This window comes from Colossoma macropomum, unplaced genomic scaffold (assembly GCF_904425465.1).
Source record: "Colossoma macropomum unplaced genomic scaffold, Colossoma_macropomum, whole genome shotgun sequence".
Taxonomy (NCBI): domain Eukaryota; kingdom Metazoa; phylum Chordata; class Actinopteri; order Characiformes; family Serrasalmidae; genus Colossoma; species Colossoma macropomum.
In genome coordinates, this window is record NW_023494784.1 from 32,015,111 (window position 1) to 32,030,738 (window position 15,628).

General features: G+C 38.6%; 2 protein-coding genes across 3 annotated transcripts; both read left to right on the forward strand.

Annotated features, from left to right (window-relative positions):
* Window positions 1-276: 276 nt before the first annotated feature.
* On the forward strand, window positions 277-5,505 carry ccdc173 (coiled-coil domain containing 173). 2 transcript variants are annotated; one of them, XM_036574008.1, is made up of 11 exons: window positions 277-579; window positions 981-1,220; window positions 1,830-1,880; window positions 2,366-2,574; window positions 2,914-3,087; window positions 3,221-3,426; window positions 3,600-3,756; window positions 3,961-4,100; window positions 4,314-4,506; window positions 4,728-4,892; window positions 5,002-5,505. In XM_036574008.1, exons 2-11 carry the CDS (start codon window positions 1,178-1,180, stop codon window positions 5,353-5,355), a joined length of 1,692 nt encoding a protein of 563 aa, XP_036429901.1. In that variant the 5' UTR covers window positions 277-579; window positions 981-1,177; the 3' UTR covers window positions 5,356-5,505. The 2 variants fall into 2 exon arrangements, with proteins under 2 accessions (XP_036429901.1, XP_036429910.1); XM_036574017.1 differs by lacking the exons at window positions 277-579; window positions 1,830-1,880 and having other exon boundaries at window positions 790-1,220.
* A 557-nt stretch (window positions 5,506-6,062) lies between these two features.
* On the forward strand, window positions 6,063-15,622 carry fastkd1 (FAST kinase domains 1). The gene is made up of 15 exons (XM_036568853.1): window positions 6,063-6,438; window positions 6,638-7,066; window positions 7,334-7,402; window positions 7,498-7,623; window positions 7,721-8,119; window positions 8,599-8,709; window positions 8,984-9,115; window positions 9,732-10,218; window positions 10,378-10,492; window positions 10,594-10,722; window positions 11,611-11,742; window positions 11,922-12,035; window positions 12,798-12,942; window positions 15,112-15,226; window positions 15,314-15,622. The coding sequence occupies exons 2-15, from the start codon at window positions 6,732-6,734 to the stop codon at window positions 15,404-15,406; spliced, it is 2,502 nt and encodes an 833-aa protein (XP_036424746.1). The 5' UTR covers window positions 6,063-6,438; window positions 6,638-6,731; the 3' UTR covers window positions 15,407-15,622.
* The last annotated feature ends 6 nt before the right edge of the window (window positions 15,623-15,628 follow it).

Sequence of the window (15,628 nt, forward strand, 5' to 3'; positions counted from 1 at the left end):
GTACAGACAAATGGTAACACTTTGACTTCTTTTTTTCTGAGGTAAGGATGCTTTTTTCTGTTTTAGTCATTTATACTTACTAATTTATTTAGAGTTAACTTTTTCTGTTTTGTTGGCGACACTATCTGAACTGCCCTGCTGTTGTTCAGACCTATAAATATACCCCACCTAACAAACATTTCCCAGGCTGGTAGATACCAAGTTCACCTTCAGTCCTATACAGGGACAGTTTCCCAGACATGGTCCTTTAACCCCTTACTCTGCACATTTGTATATGTGTTCATTTTGGGTGTGTTAGAACAGAAAAACGCTGAAATTGCAAGTGGAACCTGTGTTATAGAGAGTAGGTGACTGTGCAGTATGCAGTTAGGCTACTCTAGGCTCACCTCTGCTCAGTGTACATCAGAATCAAAATCAGCTTATTTGTCAGTACATGTACAGGAATTTGTTTTGGCATGTTGAAAACTGCTCAACTTACAGGACAAATCACACTGAGAGGAACACAAAAAGACTTACAGAGCTATATTGGATAAACAAGACACAGGGGGAGAACACAACCATGCAAACCACAGTTTAAACGTAAGTAACGTTAGAGCTAAACATACAAAGGACAGGGCAAACACAGGACGTATTGTGCTACGTTGAACTATCTTTAGAGTTTGCCATAATAAATACTCTAAGATTTAATGAAAGTCACAATCTTGCACAAATTTCTGACACACATTCAAGCACCTGACCAATAACAGCACCACATGACAGCACACCATCCCTCAGCTCTTCCCCCGACTCAAGATTTAATCGCATGATATGGTGATTTTTTTTTTTTGCCCAGATCAAACATGCAATCATGTTTTTTTAACCAACACTGAGCCACACTGAACAGGCTTGGGCTTGGCTGAGTGAGCTTGCAAAGAAATCTGTTTGTTGAAAAAAAACTGAAATTGTGACATAGCAACAAAATGAATGAATTCTCTTTTCAGGTTGGAGCTTGCACTGGATGATGACCCTCATGAGTCTTGAAGCTACTCAGTGTCCACAGATGAATCTGCTGTTTACAGTTTTTGGGCAACAAAAAGAAGACCACAAGACAACAGAAGAAAAATAACCATAAGAAGGAATTAAACGTTGAAGAATGGCACAGACTACACCTTACTGAGATTGTGGAAGAGATTACACCATGGTGGTGAGAGGGTGGACGCAGGAAACACTTCACACTAAGGGTAGGTTGAGCAAAGTTGAGTTTTCTTTAACAAATAAATGAAAAAAAAAAGATCAGTTGTGCTCTGTTGTTATTTATCTCATAGGTGAACAGTCTTATGTCAGATTTGTGATAGATTTGCACAATTGCAGAAAATCAGATCAGTGCTAATTCCTGCTCTGCAACAAACACACAGAGCACAAGTTTAATCATTATTGTTTATTTTTTTATTTTCCTTATTTCATTCACTCATTTACTTTTCGTTTCGTCAAATGCAAATATACAGATATGATAAGAAAACATTAATCAAAAGACACCAACAATAGAATAAAACAAAAAGAGAAATAATTTACTTGTGGTTGTGTGTCTTGTTTTCACATTGCCGTGACGTAGGGCTCTTGGTCTCGCGAGGTTGCCATAGAACACGGTGTTACTAGTAAACGCCGTTGCTAGGCAACACTAGTAGTGCGCTGGGAAATGCTGTCCTAGCCTTCTGTGTAACTTAATGATAGTTTGAAACAGAAGATAAAATTATACGTTTAGAGGCTAATTCATATTAGTTAGCAAATAGTACGTTCATCAGATGCTTTCAAAGAAAGTGAATTAAAATAATCGGCCGAAATGTCCACAGTTTCTACTTCTGTTGTGCAGTATGGTCGAAGAAAAGGATCCAGCAGGAAAGGTGAGTTAAAGAGCTTATTTCCAACGTTGTCGGTCTTAAGTAACGGCGCTAACTGACGTCTTTAACTTCTTCTTTTCTGAGAGGTTTATGTCTAGACAATGATTTAGGATGCCACTAAGTAGTAAAACCCTTCGTGGCATTCTGGATAAAACACAGGAACCAAGCCCGCGTCCTCAAGTAAAACGAAAAGCTCTCTAATGGGACCCTGGGCATGGGTGCTCCACAGGGACGCCATTAGCTATATACAATTGGGTAAATCACTAAGAAAGCTGTTATTAAATAAAACAATCAATAATTTTTAAACTTAAGACATTAAATATCTTATTCAGCAGAAGCAATATGAATCTTATTGTTCAGTACTGAATATTTTAAAGAAAAAAGAATCAGTACTATGCTAAGTTGTCCGGCTAGATTTGGCTGAATAACTACATCCCTGGAAACCATTTTAATATTTACTTATGGCTTGTATCTCTATCCAACATTAGTTGCCTCAGCAGAGGTGAAAACTGTACCTAGTCAGCCAGTAGATCTTCGGCAAGTGACAGTGCTGCCCAGATCAGAATGGCTGCGACTCCAGGACAGTCTGAATCAGGTGAACAAACACAAGGAGAGTCTGATTGAAGCAGCAAAACAGAGGGAGGAATTGCACTTGCGATCCAAGGAGGTGGTAAAAAACTGGACAAATACCATCGCTGTAAGTAACTTTTAATCTGTTAATTTTCTGTTAAATGAAATGTGGTGAATTAAGTCCTTGAATCTTTTAGAGCTACTTGCATTTCAACTCAAATTTTGCTGCACTTTGCACAGCACATACAGTGGTATGCAAAAGTTTGGGCACCTCGGTAAAATTACGTTTTATTATTTTGTTTGTGAAAATAAGTACACATCCTCTACAGAGAACAGACTTCTGCACACTTTCATCAAGAAATGTCAACAAAATATGTAATATGACCGGTGGTGTTTAACCTTTTACATACGACAACATGCTTTGGTGAAAATACCTTTATAATGTAGTCATGTCACACGTTTACAGGGACAACGGCAAAAAAAGTTGGAGGCTAAGAAAAATAGAGAAGAAGCTGAAGAGGAGGAAAGGAAACGAATTGACATTGAGGAAGCAAAGTTCCAAGAGCAAAAAAGAAAAGAGGCAATTGAGATGGCAAAGACCCGCCAATACTATCAGACGAACAGAGTGAAAGAATTTCATGTTCGTATAACAAAACTTTTCAGTTATATTGCTTTTCTACGGGTGTGTTTGACTTATCTTTAGATTATCACACGTTCTCACATCCCTGTTCATTGATACAGTGTCTGTTTTTGCTTTCTGTTTTTTTCCTCAGAGTGCCCTTTTGCTGACTGAAGTTTTGAAGGAGAGGGAGGCCCAGATTGAGCTGAAAAGAAGGAAGCAGAATGCTTCTAAAGATGTGGATAAAGAGGTCTTGACCATGATTGCATGCAGAGAAGAGCAAGCTACACAGCAGGAGCACCAGAAAGCCCTGCAGAGGAAGCAAGAGTGTCTCTCAGTAGCTGAGAATTTAAAACAACAGTAATGTATAATCTCTCACATAGATGTGTTTTTCTATTAACTGTTAACATAGTGAATAAAGTATGTGGCAGCAGAAGATATGGACAATCAAAATCAGCAATATATTTCCTTTTTACATTTTGAGGAGCTGCTCTGTATTGTAACAGTACATCAGAATTCTTCATCTTTTTCAGGATTAAAGAGCATGAACGTGCAAGAGAACAGGACAGAATGGAGCAGAAGAAGGAGGCAGAGGAACTCCAGCGGCTCAGAGAGCTTTATCTTCGGGAGCAATACATGCATGAGCAGAAGAAGCAAGAGGAAAAAATAAACATCATGAGAGCCCATCAGGTAAGTCTTATACAGGTAGAAAGAGTTTTCAGTCTTCTTTTAGTTCATGATGGCAGTAGTATGGTATTGCAGCAAAGTATACTGCTTGCTTTTCTCACCAGACCACTGTTTCCAATGCATAGTCTCACAGATTGTCTCTTGCACAGATGCTTACCCATCAGAATGCAGTAAAATATTACAAATCTATATTTTGCTTTCTGCCAGGAACACCTGGCCAACAGAGATGAAATCCAAGCGATTGAGGCTCAGAAGCAGAAAGAGGAGGAGGATAGGCAAAGGCTTTATGCAAGTGCTAAAGAGAAGATGATGAAACTGAGGAAAGAAAAAGAAGCAGAGCTGTTTAGGTGCATTGCCACATTATTGTGTTGTATAAGCCTAAGTACATGTCCATTTTCACTTACACCCACTTTGTCACAAACCAGATGCTTATTTTTATTCATGGTAGCTATTTTTTAATGCTAGAAAACACAGTAGAACTCTGTAATGGTATGTTATTTTAAATTGAGAATGAACTTGGCATCATTACATATTCTGCTGATTCTAATTGTCTGTGGCAGAGAGATGCAGAGACACAGGGAGGCCATTATTGAGAGGCTGTCAGCACAGCATCAGGAGCAGACCACCAACGAGGACAATCTGATCTCCAAAGCAGTGGCAGAAGCTGAGGCCAAGCGGGCTCAGCATCAGCGTGAGAAGGACGCGAAGAAAGCAGCCATGCTGAAGTCCATTGCTGCACACAGAGAAGCCGTGGTAAACTTCACTTTTAGAGCTGTTAATTGAAAAATAAATCATTACAAGTAGTTGTAATGACACATATCAGGTATTTGACACTTTCCAAATAAAATGACATGATGAAATTACATTAGCATCACTATTCTGATGAAAGCAGATTTAGGTTACTCCAGAGTGTTGTTGCTAAGCCCATTTACATTATGCTTGTGGTAACCCGCCTCCAATCATATGATTTTTAGCAACAAGAGCAGGAGCACAAGGAGCAAGAGGAGAAACAAAAGGCTGTCGAGATGCTAAATGCAAAAAAAGAGGCTGATAAAATTTTTCTTGAAAAGCAACAACTCAAGGCACAGAAAATGAAAGAGTATGCCAGATCACTCCAAGACACATATGTTCATCAGATGGTGGGTCAGCTGTTGTCAACTGTTTGGATTTTCTTTTCTTCAGTTCACTATAGTGGTATTATTTATCATAACTTGTCACTGCATTTCTGGTCACCTTTGTTCAATCTAGGCTGAGAAACGTGAACAAGACAAGCGCATGAAAAAAGAACAATGGGAGTCTGAGGCGAGCAATGCAGCGCTTATCGCAGAGGAAGAGAATCAGTTTCAGCAGTATGCAAAGCATGTGATTCAGACTGCCACCGAAGCCCAGAGGAACACCTACCCGCTGCGCAAGGCTGCCAGGGAAGGCATTGGTGGAGGATTGGGTCCTGTATTTGGTGGAGTTAGGCCAAGTTATCTTGTTCATGATGAGTCGGGTGTTCAGATGCCTGGTTATGTAAGCAGTACTACTCAAGGCATAAAGGAGCTGAATGAGACCATTGACATTCAGCAATCCAAGAAACGGCTGGGATTTACTTGGTGATGGTCATGAGCAATATAACATTTAGCTGTTATTGCCACCATTGTCAAAATAATAAAGAGAACATATCTTTCAAATTAACTGATTGTTCAAATATTCTCTATAGGTATTGCAGATTTGCTGATAATTGCATATGTATTGCACTGTTTTGAGTTTTTGTGTCACATATAATAGTGTAAATGTAGAATATGTTTAGGTATTGGCCATCCTTGTAGTGATAATGTAAACAATTAAATTTAATTCATTAATGTTTAAATTTATACATTTAAATTTAATTAAATTCATATGCATTCATTATGTTTGTGGTTTATTTCTTTACATTTGCATCTGGACCAACACCACAGAATGTAGGTAGGCAGTTCTATAAATTAAAATACAAAGTCTTCATCACAAATTTTCTGCAAATGACACTTTTCCAAGTGATTATTGTGTTTAAGAAACAGGGCCCAGATTTTTGGCTTTAACCTTTTGACTTTTGACCTTGCCTTTTTCCTGTTTCCTTACTGGTAAACAGAAAATACAATCAGCAAACTCAATAATCGTATTTGTTTTCCTGTAAAAAATTACAATGCACTTCAACAGTAATATGCAATATGTTTACTAGTCTGCTTGAGTGTTTTGCAACAGCACATTCTACTTCCTAAGCCGAGTGAAAACCGCGCGCAGTAAGGAGCTTTTATTTTGAAATTCTGAGTTCTGCTGCTGTTCATTGCACCGTGAAGCCATTCGCGAGAGGTCAAATAAACATGCTAAGTTACTTTAGCAGTCAGTGGGCTAAACGTTTCTGTTTCTAAAAGTGTCGGCGCCTGATGTTCACAACAGTGGGGCTGCTAGCCCTCAGGTGCTTTTGTTGGTGGGAAACAAATGCAAGCGGTGGTACATAATAAAACCCCGGAAAATGTTTCAGATGTTTATAAGTTAGCTGGCTAGCTGACCACGTTTCCCACGTGAGTAGCTGGGTAGCTAAAACACAGCACAGGACAAACATGCTTTTATAACAGACATTGAATCTTACCCAGAGAAGGTCATTCTGCATCAAGGTTTGCTGTTTTTACATAGCTCTGTCGGAATGGCAAAATGTTAAAGGTATTGTTTAACATTTTTGATCTTTTTTGTCACTCACAAACTTAGCTTTATAGATGCAGTGACAGCTAAGATAAATGTCATGTAGATGGCTCTGCACACTCTTACTTTTAAGAATAGTGTTAGTCAACTATATGTGATGGCGTCGTTAATGCCATATGATTTATAAAGTGGCCTTGTGATTCCTGTACTTAAAACTTAGGTGCATCACCTCACCAGTATCACCGCCCCTGTGACTTCAGCAGCTCCGTTCACATTGCTGAATGGCCTGGGTTAGGCATCTTTCCTGACCAGTCATGTTCAGGCTCCGGGCCCTGCACTGCTACCCTCGCAGGGTTTTTCACTATGGGGCTGCATGCAGAGACCAGCTTCTGGGACAGCTCCAAGCCTGTACAGCAGAGGACCAGGTCTTTGGTGTAGTGGGCAAGAACAAGGCCAACCTGTCTGTAAGTCATGTGAGCTGTGCCATGGGCCTGCTGTGGCAGTTTCAGAAGGAGAGACCACAGATGCTCCGGACGACTGAACTGATCCGGGGCCACCCGGAGTTTTTGACACTTCGAGTCTTGGCTGAGAACAAGATCCATCTGATGGACGATGTTACAGTGGTGGACATGCTTTATAATGTGCTCAGGTACATCTGTTATTCAGACTTTGACCTGTGGTTTTCAACCCAGTCCTGCAGGGAAAAGATTAATTAAATCCACCTTTACCTAAAGCAAATGTGCAATATACTGTAGTCTTGGCTATCAGAACTGTTGTGACCCAGATAATTTTACAATGAGTTATATATCTCTTGGACATTTATAGCACATGTACACAGATGTTTAGTCATAAAAAAGCACCTTGGTAATGAATCTGACCTTGCCAAACCTTTTCTCATTTATTTCTCAAATTGAAGGCTCAGTGTTGAACCACGTGACTCTCTTGTCCAGCAGTTGATGACGGAAGGCTGGAACAGATTACAGAGGTATTTGCCGGACTAAATTTTTAATATGGGTAATGCTTATTTTATTGCATACTGTTGATTCTGAATATAAAGTCCTGGTTTGTCATGTTTTACAGATTTCCAGTGACAACACTATCAAAGTTTTCCATTTGTTTAAGTGAACAGTTTCTGTACTATAGTCCACTGATGGGTCAGATTACCGAGATTGTGAGTCAGAAACTGGATTTAATAGAAGATGCCAGGTATCAGTTGTATATGTCCAACCATTTCTGTCATATTAGTACAATGAAATTCTTAATGACAACAATTAATGACCTTTCTTTTTTTTATCTTAATCAGAGTGCTGACCACCCTCATGACCAGTATATCCTCTCTGGTGTCTCCTCGGTTACGGGATGCACTCATTGAAAAAGCTGATGCTCTGTTGGACAGTATGAACCCTTTACATTTCAACAACCCCAGAAGGATCGTGCAGTTCCTCCGAAACATCAAGTACACTCATCGACCGTTACTGGAAAAGTGCAACCATATTCTCCTCCAGAACGTCCCCCATCTAGATGCTGAGAACATTAGTATTATATTGGGACTGTATCAGTCAATGCAGTACAACAACTGTGACTTTAGGCTGGCTGCTAAACAGAGGCTGATGGAGCTCATGGATACTAGCACTGACCCTGTGTCTTTTACAAAGCTCTTTGCTGCTTTGGGACCCTTGGCAGGGCAAGCAACCAGAGAGGGGTAAGAGTGAGAAGAACTGTCTGAGACCTGAGGTTTTAGCTGCTCAGTGTTGACACTTTACTGCAGTGCTGACCTCAGTAATTTTGGAATTACAGAAGGCTACATTTAGTATATTTCATTTAGCATTTAACAGTATTTTTATATTATTATTATTTTTTTATTATAATATTATTTTTGTGTAAATTCGCAAATAGTGCATACAGGGCATATTCACAGTTATAACAGCACCACTAAGAAATTGATTAGGGTGACAAGTTTTCATTAATTGTGCTGTGTGTTTGCTGCTGTGACAGTCCTTATACACTATCGTTCAAAATTTGTTTTAAAATGATTAAAACAGTGATTTAGTCCACAGCTGCAAATGAGACAAAAATATCCTAGGGAAATTAACTGACAAACCCCAGAAACGCTGCTAGTATTTTAATAAGGCTGATCTGTCAGTGTTTTGATATCTGTGTAATTGTGCGCTGGTCTTACAGGCTAGAAAGTACAGCGCTGTCATTGGCTGATGATCTAAATGCCCAGCAGGCACTAGCTGTTGTTGAGACACTGGAGGATATTCAGTCCCGGAATCTTCAGCTTATCAATAAGTAAGACATAAAACTCACTCTTTGCGTCTCTGTGACACAAAACATTTTGGTGATCTCTGTTGAGTAGAGCACATATAAACTACTACAGCAGTTTGGTGATGTTCCTTTTCAAATACACCTGTCTGAACTCTGTTACTTACCAGGTTTAGTTGTGTGTTTGAGCTGAGAAATCACCAAACTCTGTGGCAGAACTAGAGCAAAATCACCTCTGTAGCATAACAGAGATGTGTTGTTCTTATCCTATTTTACTCTGCAATTTGTGATCCTTCAACAGGATTGTATCAATATTGCAAAAGAATCTGGATGTATATCGGCCAGTGGAGATTGCAAAAATCACTCAGGTACTTATTTTCCTGCACTATCAGAACCCCGAGCTCTTCTCCAGGCTGAGGAGTATACTACTTCGGTGAGTCTCTTCCTTGGTCTATAAACCTCTGTATACCTGAAGATACCTGTTTTGGTCAGATATTGTTTTGTTGATTTTCTAAGTTTTTCTAAAATTGCTTAATACATCATTTACGGGGAACAAACTTAAATATGGCATTCTTAGTTCATCATATTAGAAAAAAGTTTACGTAAAATATATAAAAGGTTCCATAAATTGTGTTTTATTTTTTTCAATAAGTTAAATTCATTGTGCCTTAAAATGTACAAACTTTTGTACTAAAAGGTGTGGATGTGTAATTACTTTCACTTAGAAAATCAACAAAACATAATTTGACCAGCCCAAACTTTTACACACCACTGTAAGCATGTAAAATAAGAGACATTTAGAAGTTGGTGAATTATTGAGAAACGTGTCTGATAGTAGTTGGAAAAGAGCTAAAATATTTAGAGCCAGCTTGGTGTGGGTTTGAAGAATCTATGGTGGTCAGGATTTTATGTAAAATATTTGAACACTTATTAATATCCTAAAGTATGTTTAAAACATATATTATGTTTTACTTGAATGTTGTGTTGTTTCATTTAAATAGATCAGGATCATCTTCATATTTTAACCTTGAATTTTCTCTCCCTATTAGTTACTTGCAAGGTAGTGTATACCCGTATGAGGTGACCATGCTTACTCGCGTCCTCTCCATGCTCCCTACTCCACGTATGGAAGACGTGGTCATCTCTCGCGTTGAAGCTGTGCTTCCTCAGTGCAGCCTGAATGACCTCAATACGTTTACTATGGCAATCGCCAAATGGATTCGCAATGACCCCACCTACCGCCACAGCACTTCCAGCAAGTATGTCCGTCTGCTTCAGACTCTCAACCGGTGTGGACATGACCGACTGCAAAAGGCTGACCGGCTGGACCTTGTGCTGGAGGAGCTGAAGTACATATCAGGAGAATGGTTTGAGGAGATATTGCTTGAGGAAACTATTGCAATGCTTCAGAGATTGGTTGATCAGGTATCCTGGACCAATGTACCTGACCTGGCCCTTTTCCTGACCAGAACCAACTACCTCTGTACTCCACTGCTGGACCGCATTGCCAGTGTGGTCATAGACAACATACATAAGGTGAAGTGTTTTGAAAGTAGCAGAGTTGATTATATTCAAGGAATTAATGAACATTTAGGTGTGTTCTCGATCTCTCAGTTTCCAGTGAATCTGAAAAAAGCTGAAGCATGAGTGGATTGTTAATATTTTACATTTTTTCTATGTGTTTATCCCTTTTAGATTCATTACTCTGGAACCTATGCCACTTTACTGCCCTTTGCTGTACTTAATTACGACCCTCCAAAGGTGGATGAGTTATTCGATGCTTGCGTTCGGCATTTCACTCCTCATATCGGTAAGTTCTTCCTTTGTTACTGCAAATGTACAGCAAAAGTGAGTTCTTCTGGTGCAAATCCAACTGGAGTTAGTCATCTGTTCTATCTTGAATTCTCCCAGGTTCTTTTGATCCTCACCTGCTGGTCCTCATGGCATATGCCTTGGCTGTGGCCAACGTTTTTCCAGAGGAAGTCATAAGAGAAATATTCAGTGTGGATTTCCTCGCTAAGCTGGACGCACAGCTTGAAAGTATGTGCTGTTGTACTGAACAGTAATGATGACTATGAATCTTGTATGGAAAGGGCTTTTTTATCTTTACAAATTAGAAAGTTAGAAACAGCATTTCAGGCTAATTCTAAAGAATATATGGTAACACTTTATTTGAAGGCTACCTACATAGACTTCACAACACATGCATAAACATCGAATAACATATTTATAATACTTAAAAGGTTTTTAAACAGCTGCCCTCAAATGTAAGAGATTATTTGCATACATATTTCCCATATTGATGTTAATACATGTTCCCATACAAAACCTCTGTACTTGAGTAAAGTAGAAATACCCTTGGGAAAATATTACTTTAGTAAAGCAGAAGTTGCCTATTTGTATTTCTACATGTGTACATGTACAAAATTACTTGATTTTAAATGATCAAAAGTAAAAGTTCTTTTGATTTATTATAGCTGTTATCTTTTAGTTTGATTACCCAGTTCGATTAGGAGACCTGTGTAATTGCAGAAAAACTTTTTGTTGTACTTTTGTATTTTTACTCAAGTAGAAACGGTTAGAATTTAAAAACATTACGTTTTTGATGTCTCTGCTTTATAAGCTCCATTACTTGAGAATAATGTTTCATAAACAGAACAAAAACCTGTAACTTTATTTTAAGATCTTTTATGCCAGTACAATGCCATTTACTTTATAAAACATTTTACATTATCTTGCAATTACTGGCATAAGCTATGTATAAATATTTAAAGTTTTCTTTATAAGTATGCTATTCAATGCTTATGCCTGGACTATGAAGTCCCTATGTAGGTAGCTTTCAAATAAAGTGTTACTGAGTATATAATTAATAATAGTTGTAACATTATGTGTAATATGCTCATCTTATTGTATGATTTCTCCCAACAGCACTGCCAGATGCTCTGAACATGCGGGTGCGTTTGCGTCTGATGGGGCTTAACCGCGCTGTGTGTCTAGAATGTCCTGAGCTCCAGGTGCCCTGGTTCCATGAGCGCTACTGCAGGCAGCTCCAGAAGAGATGTGAGTGAAGATAGTCATATGTAATTTTGCAGTCATTTATGTTTTATAAGGCCATACGTTGTCATTAGCTGATCTGTTTATTGTTTAAGCCAGTGATTTCATAATAGCTAATAATATGTGAGCACAATGACTAATAATATTTGACTAACTTGGCAAATTTCTCTTTGTGAAACACGCAGACAACAGCTCAGTCAGTCCAGTTCAACAACAGATCCATAGAATGCTGGGTGAAGTGCTTGGGGGAATTAACTGTGCCAGAGTTGCAGTGTTGACTCCATACTTCTACACTGTTGGTAAGTTTGATGGAAGTAGAATTTTAATGGTGGTTTGTGAACTAATATATCTTTGTTGCTATAACTTCTGATGTGAATTTACCATTTGTAAGTGTACCAGTTGTATATGCTATAATGCATCTTTTCTGGAGAAAAATAGGGAGCACAGTACATATTAGGGAAAAAACGATATGAAAATTAAAATGTAAAATGTTTGCCAATGTAATTTTACATTGTGGGCTTTAGTAGTTTTAGTTAAACAGTGCTTTACTGACTGATAGAACAGTCAGTTGTGACCTGTTTAAACTGTAACATTACTTAAACTCAAATAAAGAGCAGAACCTCACAAAATCTAAAATAATATGAATATCAGCATGATAGCTTCACAAAATTCCTTTTGTTTTTGTCTTTTGTTAATTCTTGGTTTTCTTTTATCCTTTTTTGTTATCTATGTGTCATTTGTATTACACTGCCATCATTAGGATTAAGGTTAGATTTGGATGCATTTTGAATTTTAACCATGATGGTGTTTTGTGTTAAATCAGTTCAGCCTGTATTGGTGTAATAGATGTGAACGAGTGATCACTGTCAGCTTAGTAGTTTTTATAAAGCTTGGCATATGAGCATGAAACCAACATGAAGCACTAAAAATGGTGCTTTTCTCCCCCCAACACAAATAAATTTGCAGTATCAGGGTCTGCTTCACTTTCGGTCAGCCAGTGTATTAGGCGGGCCCTACGCTGTATGTTAATCAGTTTGAATGTTTTAATCATATTCCTGCAGACTTTGAATGTGTCCTGGACCACCATCAACAGGCAGTACCTTACAGTGAGCCAAGCCAGCTGCAAATCAGCGAAGACGGGAAGGTGCACTGGGATTCCGGATCAGCCAGGAAAGAGAGTACAGAGCTACCCCCAGGCGCTCGCCGGTATGTGTACCAGAATGTAGTCATTCATTTAGCAGTAGATAAAGATGAAGTATAAAATCTATGCTCAGGCTCAACTGTGGTATGCACATAAGATCTTTCATGCTTGGCCCACACTACAGGGTAATCATGGCGATTTTGAGGTTGATTTGCTCCTCCCGGCAGTCACAAAAGGACTCCCAATATCGGAGTGATCTTAAACAATAATCTTCCCAGATTATCCTGTGGTGTGGGGTGTCAATACTACAATCTTTACTTCTCTGATTTACACCCAGTGTAGGTGGGGCCTCCCGGTTGTGAATTACAGATATTAAATGTTCAATATTCAGTATCTTCAGTATCCTGTAGCCAGTTATCTGGTGTGAAATGAGGTGTTAATGTCATGCCTGGAAGACTGTCAACCAATGAAAGGCGAGCTAAACTGAACTTGTCAGTGTGTACAGAAGAAATTGTAAGCATGGCAGCTAAATTGAGAACTATTCATCTCGTGTTTATGTATGTATGTACAGGTGCATCTCAAATTAGAATATCATTGAAAAGTTCATTTATTTCAGTAATTCAATTGAAAAAGTGAGACTCATATATTATGTAGATTCATTACACCCAGAGTGATCTATTTCGAGCGTTTATTTCTTTTAATGTTGATGATTATGGCCTACAGCCAATGAAAACCCAAAAGTCAGTATCTCAGAAAATTAGAATATTATATAAGATCAATTTAAAAATGATTTTTAATACATTAACGTTGGCCTACTGAAAAGTATGTACAGTATATGCACTTAATACTTGGTCTGGGCACCTTTTGCATGAATTACTGCATCAATGCGGCGTGGCATGGAGGTGATCAGCCTGTGGCACTTTTGAGGTGTTATGGAAGCCCAGGTTGCTTTGATAGCGGCCTTCAGCTCGTCTGCATTGTTGGGTCTGGTGTCTCTCATCTTCCTCTTGACAATACCCCATAGATTCTCTATGGGGTTTAGGTCAGGTGAGTTTACTGGCCAATCAAATGAGATGTAAAATTTACTTTCATCTAAAAACAGGACTTTGGACCACTGAGCAACAGTCCAGTCCTTTTTCTCCTTCGCCCAGGTAAGACGCTTCTGACGTCGTCTCTGGGTCATGAATAGCTTGACACAAGGAATGTGCCAGTTGTAGCCCATGTCCTGGATATGTTTGTGTGTGGTGGCTCTTGAAGCACTGACTCCAGCAGCAGTCCACTCCTTGTGAATCTCCTCCAAATTCTTGAATCGCCTTTTCTTGACAATCCTTTCAAGGCTGCGGTTATCCCTGTTGCTTGTGCACTTTTTCTACCACACTTTTTCCTTCCACTCAGCTTTCCATTTATATGCTTGGATGATTGTGTAGCCTACTGAACCAGACTGAGGGACCATATAAAGGCTTAGGAAATCTTTGCAGGTGTTTTGTGTTGATTAGCTGATTAGAGTGTGACACCATGAGTCTACAATATTGAACTTTTTCACAATATTCTAATTTTCTGAGATACTGACTTTTGGGTTTTCATTGGCTGTAGGCCATAATCATCAACATTAAAAGAAATAAACGCTTGAAATAGATCACTCTGTGTGTAATGAATCTATATAATATACGAGGTTCACTTTTGAATTGAATTACTGAAATAAATTAACTTTTCGATGATATTCTAATTTATTGAGATGCACCTGTATGTATTCACCTCAAGCTTGTGTTGCACTATGTGTAAGCCGTGTTGACCCCTTCTTTTTCACCTTGGCTTCATCCAAATTCTTTTTTCACTTGGCTTTTTTGGTGCAGAAAGCACACACCACCAGCGTGGCAATAGTCATCTGCCATTTTTATTTAGATCTAAAGTCACGTTAGTTTGTGAGGATTTAAAAATTGGAACCATTGGTCAAGACTCTTGTTTGCATGCATAACCTGAAAGTGTGCTGTTTTATTAAGGGCAGATGTGGGGATTTTGATGATTAACAATGATCAAGGACAGAAAAATCAGTGAAAAATATCACGTGCAGGGTCTCGCACATTTTTAACATCAGTTAGAATTTTTAAAATCCTTTAGTGTGGGCCAGGCATCAGACTGATTTTGTAAATTGTGTTTTGCCTGTTTGACTTGCATCTTGCAAATAGGGAGCTGTGAAGAAATAACTTGTTTCTCTCTGCAACTTGCTTCCTTAGTATTGCTCTGGACTTCTTAGATTCAAAATCCTTCTGCAAAAATTCACAGCACATGAAAGGGGATATCCTGATGAGGAAGAGACACTTGGAGATTTTAGGATATCACGTTTTGCAAGTGAGTAGTAAGAAAATGGTTGCTTTTCTGCTGTGTTTGTTACAAATAAAGGAAATTCATAGACTTTTGAATTGCTCTCCAACACAGATTCCTCACTTTGAATGGAATTCTATGGAGCTCTCCACCCAAGATGCTTGGAAGGAATATTTGCGAAGGAAATTATTTACAGAACTAGCCTGAGACACTTGAATTGTCAGAATGCTTGAAAAAGACATTTATAAAGTGCAACTTTTTCTTATACATGTCCAGAGGTGAGTCACAGAAAATAGACTGCAGTGCAGTGCCACACAGATACCTTCCTCATGAGTTTTATACATAATAATATTTGTTATAAAGTATGTTTGTAATAAATGATTTAACCAAATGTTGCAGACATTTTCATATCTGAATGAAGTGAATGCA

Excerpts from the sequence above, each read along its gene's own strand:
- ccdc173 (XM_036574008.1), top strand. The coding sequence starts at position 1,178 with ATGGTGGTGAGAGGGTGGACGCAGGAAACACTTCACACTAAGG. Across the intron at positions 4,101-4,313 it reads AAAGAAGCAGAGCTGTTTAG|AGAGATGCAGAGACACAGGG; the intron begins GTGCATTGCCAC and ends TGTCTGTGGCAG. Across the intron at positions 4,507-4,727 it reads CTGCACACAGAGAAGCCGTG|CAACAAGAGCAGGAGCACAA; the intron begins GTAAACTTCACT and ends TATGATTTTTAG.
- fastkd1 (XM_036568853.1), top strand. The coding sequence starts at position 6,732 with ATGTTCAGGCTCCGGGCCCTGCACTGCTACCCTCGCAGGGTTTTTCAC. Across the intron at positions 8,710-8,983 it reads AATCTTCAGCTTATCAATAA|GATTGTATCAATATTGCAAA; the intron begins GTAAGACATAAA and ends ATCCTTCAACAG. Across the intron at positions 10,723-11,610 it reads GCTGGACGCACAGCTTGAAA|CACTGCCAGATGCTCTGAAC; the intron begins GTATGTGCTGTT and ends TTCTCCCAACAG.